A 12647-nucleotide genomic window follows, 5' to 3' on the forward strand; every position below is an offset into this window, starting at 1 on the left:
AATAATCTAAATATTAAAAAAAAAAGGAAAATAATCTGAGACAATGCAAATCCGTAGGTGCAAAAACTCGAGTATGCAGCGATCGACGCCAATTTCAAGTTGCAATATCACCAGTCACCACTATGAATGATTTAATAAATAAATCAGCAACTGAGGACTCAAATTTCGCGAAAAAAAAAATAATTATAATTGTACATTTAATATGCATGGTCTTGCATTGTACATTGCTTTTCATTGGAGTGATTAAACATACTGCTTGCATTTACATCTCATTTTTGTCTGGTTCTTAGAGTTACTTCAGAGTCCAATAATTAGCCCCGCGCGGTACACAATGTGGATTGTACCCACTTATCATAAAAATAAATAAAATAAATCTCTCCAAACTGATTAACAATCCTTTTTAACCCACTGTACCATCCTGATTAAGATCAGTATCTGCCTTGTGCCATTTAAGCAGCTCAAGGCACGGACTCATATATAATGTACATATGAAATAGGAATATCAATTCCTAAATTCGTGGCGAAAGGCAGTTTATTTGGAGTGTGCGCATGCGCGTAGAACACCGTCCCCCCGCCCACAAGTCTGGAGCCAATCAGAAGCCAATTAGTTACTTTGGAGAAGACGCCCAGCTGAATTGTACACGCTAATCGGACTCCCTGATTTACGTTTGATGCTACTTTAATGTCTTTACGATGCAGGCCTAAAACATTGATGAAAATTAAGAGTAAGTAACCATTGTGATTGTATTTCTGGCGGTTAAAAACATAGAAAGGACACTTGTCGCACGCTCTGTTGAGGGGAAAAAATGACGCTCGGGAACAGCGCGCTTTTTCATGTGACTCAAGTCTTCAAATCGGCGTGAGAAATGTTTGTCATAAGAAGATTATACACGCACGTTTGATTCCATCTTCGGGGTTATTCCACTTGGTCCGAGATGGGGACGCCCTGCGTTGGACACAGCCACATAATCAATGCCAGCTTTGGTGCATTTTTAAAAAAAAAAATGTTTTCTAATCTTCATTTTTGGCATCGCTTGTTACCAAAGGTGGGTAGTAAATGAGCTATTTTATAGTCTTGTTGGATACTTTTTACTTTTGAGTAGTTTAAACGCAATATGCATTTAACATTTGAGCGTTTATGTTTATAAGCTACACTGCGCTTCATACTTGTATTTTTTGTTTCAGTGAGACTTGTCACGTGACAGTTTTCACCCCAAATGGAACTACGAGTAACGTTCGACTCCATTTGGTCAAGCAGGCAGTCACGTGACCAAGTTGGTTCTCACCGCACTGAAGATAAAGATAAGTTGGATGGACTTAAGTTTTTAAAGATTGAAACAAGTGTCACAATGTGGGTGAAGCCACCTGAATTATATATTATGCAATGAAAACTGCCTGGTGAGTAACAGTATTTTACTCGAGTAGTGCCCATTTATTTCTAAGCTCAACCCATTTCCAGGAGCTGCATTTCAACGGGGAAATGACGCTCTCTGGCGGCCACACGTGTCAACAACGCTCGCCTCTACACTGACGTCATCGGGTGTGAAGACAGAGGTGAGCTATCAAATACTTGCAAACTAATTTCCAAATCACAATTTTGGACTTCCACCTTAACATTCCCACCAGTAAAAAATGCACCTGTCATGTTCCATTCAGTAAGCTACATATGGATTTTTTTTAACTACTTACATTAAAAAAATATATCTATTTTATGCCTAATAATTTAGAACATTTGCATGGGATGAACATGACTGATTACTGTGGTGTTGAATTGGTTGTGAACATTTTTGGGGGTGCCTGTTAACATTTGATAGAAGTCCATCCTGTTGGGAATTTTAGTCCCTACATGTGTGATCAAGCCTTCGGGGGGAAAAAAAAAGTTTGCTATTGTATGTCTAGGCATGAAGCAATGTGTACAGGTACGGCATTTGGACCCTTCATTTGTGTGGAATTCAGCAAGCATCATTATCTTAAAGTGTTGCCAGCTGCAAGCGCTTGGGAGTTCTTATTTGAACTCGATGTGTGTTCTGAAAATAGAGAAGCAGCAATCTGGAAAATGATAATAAAAAGTCTGCTTTGACATTCTGGATATTCATGAGCAGCACCGTCTTGCAAATAAATTCATCAAAGCTAGAGACGTGCGCTGTAAAGTTCCAAACTGCGAAAAACAAATAAAAATGCTACAAATTTAAGACATGGAAAAGCTATTGGAAAAAGCAAAAAATTGTAATTTAATATCAAAAACCTCTTGGCTATTGCATATCAAATATCTTGAAACATAACGTGAAAATGTCCTTCAATTTCATCTTTGTAAATTAATATCATGTAATGAGTTTCGGGGGTTCATTTTAAATGTATTAATTTTTTTCCTGTATTGCCGTATATCCGTACGGAAGGACGGTTAAACAGTCCATTAAGAATTGTAGTTGATCTTACTTTATTACACAATATTAGTGACCCCCACCCTTTTTTTCTAAAAAAAAAAAAAAAAAAACGAAACCCCCCCCCCCAAAAAAAACCTAAAACTAAATCTAATAAATACTGAACTAGAATTTTTTTTAAACAAACTAATACTAAAATTCATAAAAAACCAAACTAGAACACTGGATTTTTGAAAAACAGAAAAAGCAAAACTGCTGTTAAAAATTAAAACCACCAGAAATTAAACTAGTAAGAAACAACAATGAAGTTGATATCTGACACCAATTTGCTCTTTCTCAAATCTATTTAAATTCAAACATTGTATCATATCAAAGAAGTAATCAGAAAACATTGAAAATCGGCATTTCAGCCTTCCCGACTGCTTATCGAAAAAAACAAAACCATTCTCAGTCAGGTCGGTTGTGGCACGAGGACTACGAGGAACAAATTCGATTTTTGGGACATTTTTTTTTTTGACCAACTTATCAATCGCGCCACTTTCTCTCAACTACTTGGAACTACTTGCAAGATTTGCTCTGCATTTCTTTCAGTTTGTCTTAAATAAATTTCGCCTTGCCCAATGCGAGTCATCTCATGACCTTTTTGTAGCTCCACCCGAAAGAGAATCTTCGGCACCGCCGTCAGAAGTCTTACCATCACATTCAGAACGCCGACAGAAGCGTTTGTTACTTCTGGTTTCTTGGTTAAGTCCGGCCTCTTCTCTTGACCTCTTCCTGGACGGTCCCGGTAGAGGTTCCGCCTCGGCCTCCAGTTCACTGAAACAAGAGACAAACTCGCCTTCCTCCGAAGCCTCGTCTTCCTCAACTAAGTGGCTGCTTTTAATGCCGCGATCCACTTCATTGTTCGAGTTGACCGGTCCGGACTTCTTCTCTCTCGTCTTTTTCTCACATCCAGCAGGCAGCGAATCCTCGTCGTCGACATCAATGCCAGCGCTCTCCGAAAAGTTATAATCAAACTCGTGCCACCATCGGAACGCTTCTTCGTCAATTTCCTCGACTTTAGATCTGACGTTTGGTATGGCCGGTACCGGCAAAGGCAACGGCAACGGCAAAGGGTGCTCATCCACTTGCTCCAAAACTTGATTGACGCTAGCTTGTAATTCGTTTCCATTGGCTACGTCCTCAACATGCTGATTTTCACTTTCTTCCTGATTCATATTATTGGCATTGTTGTCGTTATCGTCCACGTTTTCTTGGGCGATATCGTAGTCGCGAATAGCCAAATCTTCCTCGCGTATTCCGTGGAATTCAAAGACAATTTCGTCAAATATATTGCCGCATGAAAATGGCCACACCTGCCAAATGAAGCGGATCCACGCGTACTGGTCGCGCGTGTTCACAAAATGGTAAAGTTCGTCATTATCGTCCAGTATCAGATCACTGTCGCTGTCTTCATTTTGCCCGTCGCCGAGATCGTGCTCACTGTCGCTGTCCTCAGCCGCGGCGTCGTCGTTCTCTTCGATATTGGCCTCGTTGTCGTCATCGTCGGCGTTGGCCTCGTCGTCGACCTCTTCGAGATTGGCTTCGTCGTCGTCGTTGTTGTTGTCGTTTTGAGGTTGCCTCGGCGCCGCCTCAATTATGAAGGAAATTTCGTCACTATGCAAGGAAATGCAAAATCGGCGAAATCTTAAATTTGGTTCCCCTCGTCCCAAGTCCAGTGGAATACGATAGCCTGCAACAGGTTCAACATGCGTTAATGCCTTTATAACCATGCACTTGAAACTGAATCCGTTTTACCTAAATGGCAAAACAAATCTCAAGTACCAGAGCACCGTCCATCTCCCCGTCCTTCCATTTCGTCCAAAGGAATTCTACAAACCCCCCAAAAAAAAGTTCACAATGTAAAAAAAATCACATTGAAAACGATCCGGAAATTTTTTTTAGCGTGGCGATTGACTTACCTTAACTTCAGGGAACTGGTCTCGAAATCACCAGTTTACTAAGTAGCCTGAAGTTGGCGACAATAAAAATGTCCTTTGCAGGCTTTAGTGGATTTCATGCTGATCCCGATGTTATTTGTGCTATCAATGTGAAGCGGCTCGTCCGTTTCCAATCGCCCGGTTGATTCTGTGTCATCGCGACATGTAACATGAAGTCAAAACGCTTTGAACAAAACACTTCATGTCATCATGTAAGATGACATCATCGCGATGATGCGTACATCCGATGGGTGATGTCACTTTGAATCTTGCCTCCTCAGCCCGTCCATGGAAAAAAAATAAATAAATAAATAGGTTGAACCGTGATTAACTCATTCACTACCAGCAGAATAAAAAATAAATAAATAAATTGATGTGTATTGCGTGCGCACAAATGACAAAACACAGATTCATGCATCGTCAGATCTATTTCAGATCACAATAACAGGCTGACAAAAATGGTCCCATTTTCATCATGATAGTTAGCCATCAAAGACTATAAAACAGGTGTGGGCAAACTACGGCCCGGGGGCCACATGCGGCCCGCTAAACGTTTTAATCCGGCCCGCCGAATTTGAAAAAAAAAATTAAATGAATAAACCTTGTTAGTTTTATTTTCTAAATATTGACATTTTGTTGAAATGCTTTTGTTCACTTTCATTTAAAATTGAATTATTTAAAATGATAAAAAAATGAAATTATTTTCTCTGATGTGGTGAGGTTACCAAAACACTCAAATTTTTGTACCCTTTGTGGCCCGCCAATCAAAAAGTTTGCCCACCCCTGCTAGAAAAGTTCGGCATGCTCACTTTGACTATTATCTTTGTATTAAAAAAAGATATTTAAACCGGAAGTCATTGCTTGTCGCTCGTGTTTGCGTTCTCACTCAAGGTCTCCTGAGATTGGATTGGCGGCAGCGGGTCTTCTACATCTTGATCAGATGCTTGGGACGTTGTTTCCGCCTGGAACCTGACCGTTTTCCGTTTTTTGTGAGCAACATGGCTGCTTAAACTCAGAAGTTCCAGGTTGTCCCGCAGACTTAATCTTAGCGGTTCGGCTTCAGCGGCGTCCGAGTCGGTGCTGTCGGAGCTGTTGTGGCCACGCCCACGCCCCACTCGGAAACTTTTGCCGCATCTTCTTTCAAGTGGCAACAACCTCTCGTCGGGTGCTGCTGCCCGAGGGTCGTCCTGTGCCTCTTGGTCACTGAAACCAGCAGCAAATTCCTGAGGACCATTTTTGATGCAATGAGAAGAATTAGAATCACATTTGCGTCTTAGAGAAAAGTCGGCCTGCCACTTTATTCTTTTCTTCGCTTTCGTATCATGGGAATCTGAATATTTGCTCAATCCGTTCCTCTCGTCTTCGGCCTCATCTCCATCCGTGGCCTCATCCGCCGAATTGCCGTCAATTCCCAACCGGAACCGTTTGCTGGTTCTCGTTTCAGCTTGTTCTTCATCGTCATCGCCGCACCTCTTCCTTGACGCTTCGGGTAGAGCCACGCCCTCCGTGTCTTCCAAGTCCGTGCTGCTGTCTGAATTGTTGGCACAAAATTCGTGCCACCACCTCAAATGCTTCTTGCTCATCATCTCAAAGTGCTGCTCGGTCTCATTTCTTGATAGCTGGCCAGATGGTCCGGGCTGCGGGTCTTCATCAGAAGAAACTCCTTTCTCAGCTGTACTCGTTCGGATGACGTGAGAACGCTCAAAGTCACATTCGGGCATTTCAGAAAAGACATTGCCGAGTTCTAACGTGTCTTCCGAATCCAAGTCATCGTGTGAGCCGTTTTTCCATTCACCGGCCAGAAAGTTTTCTTCAGGATCGCCCAGGTCGGTGCTTTTCTCCGAAATATTCTTGTCATATCCGTGACACCTCTGGCAACACATGCCGCTTGCTTTTTCAATCTGGCATCCGGCTTTAACTTTGGAACGCGTCCTAAATGGAACGAGCGCAGGCTCCTGCTCTGTCTCTTGTTCGCTAAAGTCTTTTAACCTCTCCTCAGAATCAGATATCTCTCGAGCGGGATCACTGCTGATAACGCTCTCGGCGAGGTCATTAGCACATATAGATGCGCAGAATTCTCTCGAGGATTTTGATTCCATTCCGCCGTTTTCATCTTGCGAATCCAAGCTTTGGTTCGATCCGCAAAGTAGAGGATTGACTTCGTAAAAATCAAAGTCTGGGCTACTGTCCGAACTTTTCTGATGAAACTCATGCCACCACGGGAGATGCCGGTTGCGCCTCGTTCCGTCTTCGTCTCCGACGTCATCTTCAGACCTCTGCCGGGATGGTCCCGGCCGAGGTTCCTGGTTGGTTTCGTCCGCGTCTGTGTTGCTATCCGAGGTATTATCTAAAGTGGATGATCGCCTTATACGCTCGCTACTTCGAATTTCGTCGTCGTCGTCGTCGTTTGTCGAATGGTCCCTCGATTGCTCTGCCGCTTCCATACGCTGATTGACTTCCTCAGCCCCGAGAACGGCGTCATGTGCTGGATTGTTATTGTCGTCCATATTCACATTGTTGATATGAATTGGATGATGATTCAGATTATTGTCATCCAGGTCCCATTGCTCGGGTTCATTCACAAAGATGATCTCTTGATTGACAATAAAATCGAGGATGGCGATGAACTCCATGTTTGGCTCGTCATTTGGTGGACGGAGACCTCTTGGCAATGGCAAACGGATACCTGCCACATCGTTGACATACGCGCTATTAGCATTCCACTTCATGCAAAAATCACTTTGATATCAAAAGTCGGGGAACTTACTATTTGGCCCATTGTGCCATCCATCTCCTTGTCCATCCATTTTGCCTAAAAGTCAGCCATAAAGCAGTTAGATGACAATTTCACGGGAGTTTGTTGGTCAGGCTTACCTGCGTTCAGGAAATTGGTGTCTAAAAAAGCAGTTCCGTTTCTGCGGAATTTGAGTCCTGATCATGCTGACCTGAACTTAACACGATATTATATCAAAGCATAAACTGTCGTGACCGGCGTTCTGGAGAGCGTTTCATTGTCGTGTGCAAGTAAAGGCAGGCACTTCAAACGTTTAAAGGAGGGCAGATAAAAACCGCTTCCCCAACGGTGCCTCGAGAAACAACACTCGTGACTTTGTGTCACGGCGACGCGTCTACAAATTGAATAGGACGTGCTTTGACCAAAGCGTTTGATGACATGGCATGCGATTACATCATTGTGATGATACGTTTGTTGGGTTATGATGTCACTTTCAGTTTTAGCGTCGCACGATGCCACGCTTTTTGCTAGTCAAAATATCCAAAGGAGCCGAGCTGCGCGGTTCAGTCGTCAAGAACCCGCAACTGTTAACAATTAGCACGTCTACAACCTGGAAAAATGGATGCGACTTTAGTGTATATAGCGCAAAAATATATCCGACTTGCGCACACTCATGGCTGACAACGAGGCACTCTACAGGGGTCATGCCAACCCTCCTGGTGCTTCCACCTTTCTCACAGTGAAAAGCCAGTCTCTGAAGGAAAAATGCGTTTTTAGGGTGATGGCATTGCTAGCCAGCTAACTGCACTGCCCAAGTTTTTATATTGTCGGCGCGAATGTATAACATTAACATTCTGAAATAAATCAAATTCACGGTCTTTAAATATCTCAGACTGACAGATTTTGAATATCCCAGGATTAGTTTCTGTTCAGGGGCAAAACAAAGAAAAAAATAGATGATAATGAGCCAATAGGCATTTTATTGTTTGGATAGTGGAAAAAAAAAAAAACATGCACTGGACAAAGTTTTAATTGAAATATTAGGCTGTGCTCCAAGTCACAATAAGCGTCCATCCATTTGCCATGAATTTCATCCCATTCGCTCAAATCAGTTCATCACGCTGCTGTTCCCTTCCTCGTGGCTTTCTTTCAATCGTTCTGTGCTAAGTGGGTCGTCCTCCAAGTCCTGCTCCCAGAAACCGTCGCCCTCCTTGGAAGCTCGCCCCCCCTCGGCCAAGACGATGATGCCTGAGCTGTGCGCCAGATGGCCGCTTAAGCTCATGAGGTACACGTTGGCCTGCGTTTGGAGCATAAGAGGCGCTTCGACATCATTGACGTCCTGCTCCACACTGCTGTCGGAACTGTTGCCGTCAAACTCGTCCCACCACCGGAAGCTGCCGCTGTCTTCCTCTTCATCGCCATCCTCACGATCGTCGTGGGCGTGTTTGCAGATATTCCCCGACGATCCCGGCAGAGGGTCTTCTTCCTCCGCACTTCGAATGACTCCGATCTCGACCTCGGCCCCGACGGCGGCTTCCAACTGATTGTCATTGTCAATGATAATGTCAATGTTTTCTTCATTCTCGCTGACGTTCATTTCAATGTCATTTTCCGGCCACGGCTCCCCCTCGTTCACAAAGATTATCTCCTGGTTGACGATAAAATCGAGTACGACAATGTACTCCATGTTTGGGTCATCGTTGGGTGGGCGATTTCCTATAAGCAGCGGAATATGGTAACCTGAAATTCATCGAGACATGGGGACGACTGTTACTATTGAAAACATTTGACCCGAAATAGCTGATGGAAACTCAAACTTACTGCTCGGGCCATTATGCCATCCATCCCCTTGTCCTTCCATTTTGCTAAAAGGAAGCCAAAATCAGTAATAATCGGCACGCTCAAGAATTTAGTGAAAGAGTGGACAACAAAAAAAAAAATTGGCATTTTAGCATTGCTGGTCTCAATATATAATCCTCAAAAGATGGTCTCAAAAACTAGGAATTCATAATTACGTTTTAAAATTCCTCACAAAAATGTCCAATATTTCATTGCATGTCCAATAAATATTATAGGTTAAAGACAAATGATTTTAATTTTAATTTTTTTTAAATTAGCCCCGCCCCTTGACATCAAATAAATGGATTAGCTGCCAGTTTGAATTTTTAATTAAAAAAAAAATGCTTTTTATTGACATACCTTAACTCCAGGAACCTGCTCTGAAAAAATGTAGTTCATATACAAGAAAAACATTCAGGTTGCTAATTTTGAGGTTAAATTTTGGGATTGTAGCCAAAACACCCCCCCAAAAAAAAAAAAAAACATGCTTAAAAAAATAGCAAAAGACGGCACTCAGTGCATGTAGTAAAACAATGGAGGCTTTAATGCTCTGTGTCATCGTCACATCTTTGTTACGCTGACTCCAAATGCTTTGAACAAAGCAATGTATGTCATCAACACATGACCATATTTGGGCGTGGATGATGTCGCTAATTGAGTGTGACTGCGAAACTCTTCAAAAATCGGACCATAAAAGAGATGTTTTTTCTTTGACTAGATGGAATGTAGACGTAAAACCCCAATGTTAGATTGGGATTTTTTTCCCCCCTCTGTATTTCTTTTCACATTTTACAAGGAAAATTAGCAGTACATGAATATACAATAAAATGATGAAAAATCTGGATTTAGATATAAATCATAATCTTCCATCACAAATCCCTCGGCAGCGGTAATCAAGAATAAGCACATGTTCACGACATGTATATTCAATTACCTGTTCGGTTTGGATGGAGTTTTAAAAATCTCAACTCCGGTTCGTGTCATTGTTGTAATGCTGCCTGGAGTTGTGCCAATAGCGAGATCGTAGCTCAAGCGCCCGCAGCCGACGTCGCACTGCTCCTCTTAAGACAGCAAACGAGTCGTGACTGGCTCACCAGCGCCTCCGCTGGTTGCCATCAAGCAGCGCACGTCATTTTTTTTTGCCTCAAGTGCTCCGAGGCGCCATCCAATCAACGATTCCAAGCAATCGACGGATGGATTATCATCGCAACCGTGTGAATTATTTCTCACTGTCCCTCCTTTCTTCCTCTTGATCGTCCCTCAACATGTTTGACGGGGATTCTGGCCGCGCGTCTTGTCGGGCGTCATCCAAGTCACTATCGGAGGTGTCGCCGTGTCGAAAACGTTTCTGGTTTCGTCCCGTTTCAGACGGCTGTCCTCCCTCTCCTCGTGGCCTCTTCCTCGATAATTCGGGCGGGAGATCCTCGTCTGCGTCCTGGTCACTTGAGCGAAAGGCAAAGTCCTCGTCTTCAGATTTGGAGATAAAGTTTTTCTTCCGCGTTTTCTTCCCCCTTTTGTCGTCTTGCGAATCCACCTCGTCGCTCGACCGTTGCTTGGAGGCGCAACATCGGTGGCCGTCCTCGTCTTCGCGGAAGTGGTCCGACAAACTGTCCGAATTGGATTCATCCCACCACTGGAATTGTTTGCCCCGGCTCGTCTCGTCTTCTTCCTTGACGGACCTCTCCCTCGACGGGCCAGGCAGAGGATCGTCCAACTCCTGGAAAACCGCAGGGCTCAGGGTTTTTCGCTCTTCATTGACAATACTCCCAATGACACTGCAGTCTTCGATATTTTCATTTTCATTGTCAATGTCTTCAAATCCTTCGTCGTTATTACAGTCATTGTCTTCGAAAACCCGATTGTTGTTGTCACGGTTATCGCCCTCGTCGTCGATATTATTGACGTTTTCGAACCCGTCATCTTCATCGATGTTCTGGTCATCCTCGATATTCTCTTCGTTGCCGTCGCCGTTCGCTTCCTCGTTGTTGTCGATCTCGTCAAAGTCGTCGTTGTTCACCAAACGCAACTCGAGGAAGATGTCGTCGAACACGTCGCCGTGCTGCAGCGGCCGTACTCGGATCCTGAAGAGGAGCACCGCGTTCTCGTCGTTCAAGTGCATGTCGTTCATGTGGTTGTTGTCGGCGTGGTATTCGGGATGCACGCCGTGGTCGTTGTCTTCCATTTCGCCGTCGTTGTCTTCCACGTCGGCGTCGCCGTCGCTGTCTTCCGTTTCGTCCTCTTCCTCGTCTTCGATATTCTCGTGATCGTTGTCCTCTATGTTTTCTTCCGGGTCGATGTCCTCGATGTTGTCGTCTTCAATGTTGTCCTCGTTGTCGTCCTCGTTGTCGTTGTCCTCAATGTTTTCGTCCTCGTCGTTGTCCTCCGTGTTGCCGTCGTTGTCGTTATCGGGCGGCCTTATCATGGCGTGGATGGAAAAGATGATCTCCTGATTGAGAATGAAAACCCTCAGGCCGAGGGTCTCCATATTCCGCGCTCCATTTCCTATCGGCAGCGGAATACGGTAGCCTGCAACATAGTTGACATGCGTAGATGATACTATCATCAGCATAGAATCAGACACAAATCAGTTTTACCCAAGCAGAGGGGTTTCATGAAATCGAATGTCAAGCACTTACAATTTGGACCGTTGTGCCGTCCGTCCCCTTGTCCTTCCATTTCGTCTGAAAGAACAACGAGAATGTCAGTAAATAAACTTCTTCCCAATCACATATTGCAGTATATATATATATTATATATATATATATATATATAATTTCTATCTTTGGAACGCATTTGTAAATTGTTGCTATGAAAAGTCAACACCTTTCAGATATTTAAGCAATACACTACATATACAAGCAAAAATATATATAATTATATATATATATATATATATGTATATAAAATTTAAAAAATACATTTTAAAAAATTATATATATATATATATATATATATTTTTTTTTTTTTTTTGCTTGTATATGTAGTGTATTGCTTTAATATCTGAAAGGTGTTGACTTTTCATAGCAACAATTAACAAATGCGTTCCAAAGATAGAAATTTTGGCCCTGCGTTCCAAAGCCATGACATCCCATCCAATGACATCACCCGCGCTATACGTCATCAGGAGTGTTTGCAACAAGACAATTAAACTGCTCCTGATGGGTTTTAATGACACTTTAGGATCTGCTTACCTTAACTTTGGGGAAGCGGCGTGAAAAACTGCAGATTAATAAGCTGTTTGTGGTCGGTGAGAACATAGAGGCTTCTTTTGCAGCTTCTGCTGTGTTTTAGTCCTTGTCATGCTGATGCGGACTGAATTGAGTCTCGCGCCGTGGAATTAAAGTGAAACTATGTTGCCAGTTCCCGTCAAGATATGAACTTTTAGCGTCATCGGTCGCAGGTGGTCGGGGGCGGGGAAGCCCAGCCCCAGCAGTATGTGGTAATAAGACTGGCGGCTTTATTGCTCTGTGACATCACCGCATCTTGCCCTCAAATTGCTTTGAACAAAACACTTCATGACATTTACAGAATTATATGTCTGAGTGTGATGTCACATTGAAAGTTGGACCTGATGCATTGCAGAAACGAGAGCATCTCAACCAAGCTGTAGAACGCAGTTGACATATTTTCAGCATGCACGCTCCAGAGTTTGTTTTTTTTCTGCAGACTTTCTTCAATACTGGTCTCATTTGGCATTTGTCCTCAATTCTGGTA

The 12647-nt window shown here is 43.2% G+C and overlaps 2 protein-coding genes and 1 long non-coding RNA gene across 3 annotated transcripts in view; 1 reads left to right on the forward strand and 2 right to left on the reverse strand.

Moving 5' to 3' along the window:
* Window positions 1-1189: 1189 nt before the first annotated feature.
* The window catches only part of LOC148317353 (uncharacterized), a 36452-nt gene continuing 24994 nt past the window's right edge, over window positions 1190-12647 (forward strand). Inside the window, exon 1 of the long non-coding RNA XR_015840047.1 lies at window positions 1190-1554. This is a non-coding gene — a long non-coding RNA (uncharacterized LOC148317353). The remainder of the gene's footprint in view (window positions 1555-12647) is intronic.
* Window positions 4475-11424, reverse strand: LOC148317354 (uncharacterized). The gene is made up of 2 exons (XM_088284689.1): window positions 9868-11424; window positions 4475-4508 (listed from the first exon to the last, which is right to left on the reverse strand). The coding sequence occupies exon 1, from the start codon at window positions 11416-11418 to the stop codon at window positions 10153-10155; it is 1266 nt and encodes a 421-aa protein (XP_088140815.1). The 5' UTR covers window positions 11419-11424; the 3' UTR covers window positions 4475-4508; window positions 9868-10152.
* On the reverse strand, window positions 8203-8955 carry LOC148317355 (uncharacterized). The gene is made up of 2 exons (XM_088285196.1): window positions 8916-8955; window positions 8203-8834 (listed from the first exon to the last, which is right to left on the reverse strand). The coding sequence occupies exons 1-2, from the start codon at window positions 8953-8955 to the stop codon at window positions 8203-8205; spliced, it is 672 nt and encodes a 223-aa protein (XP_088141322.1).

Source organism: Idiotropiscis lumnitzeri, chromosome 20 (genome assembly GCF_059441095.1).
Source record: "Idiotropiscis lumnitzeri isolate Australia: NSW breed Sydney's pygmy pipehorse chromosome 20, RoL_Ilum_1.0, whole genome shotgun sequence".
NCBI classification, from domain to species: Eukaryota; Metazoa; Chordata; class Actinopteri; order Syngnathiformes; family Syngnathidae; genus Idiotropiscis; species Idiotropiscis lumnitzeri.

Bases quoted from the DNA above. Each gene is read 5' to 3' on its own strand.
- LOC148317355 (XM_088285196.1), bottom strand. From the start codon at position 8,955: ATGGAAGGACAAGGGGATGGATGGCATAATGGCCCGAGCA. The intron at 8,835-8,915 runs GTAAGTTTGAGT...GATGAATTTCAG, and splicing joins ATGGCATAATGGCCCGAGCA to GTTACCATATTCCGCTGCTT.
- LOC148317354 (XM_088284689.1), bottom strand. From the start codon at position 11,418: ATGGAGACCCTCGGCCTGAGGGTTTTCATTCTCAATCAGGAGATCATC.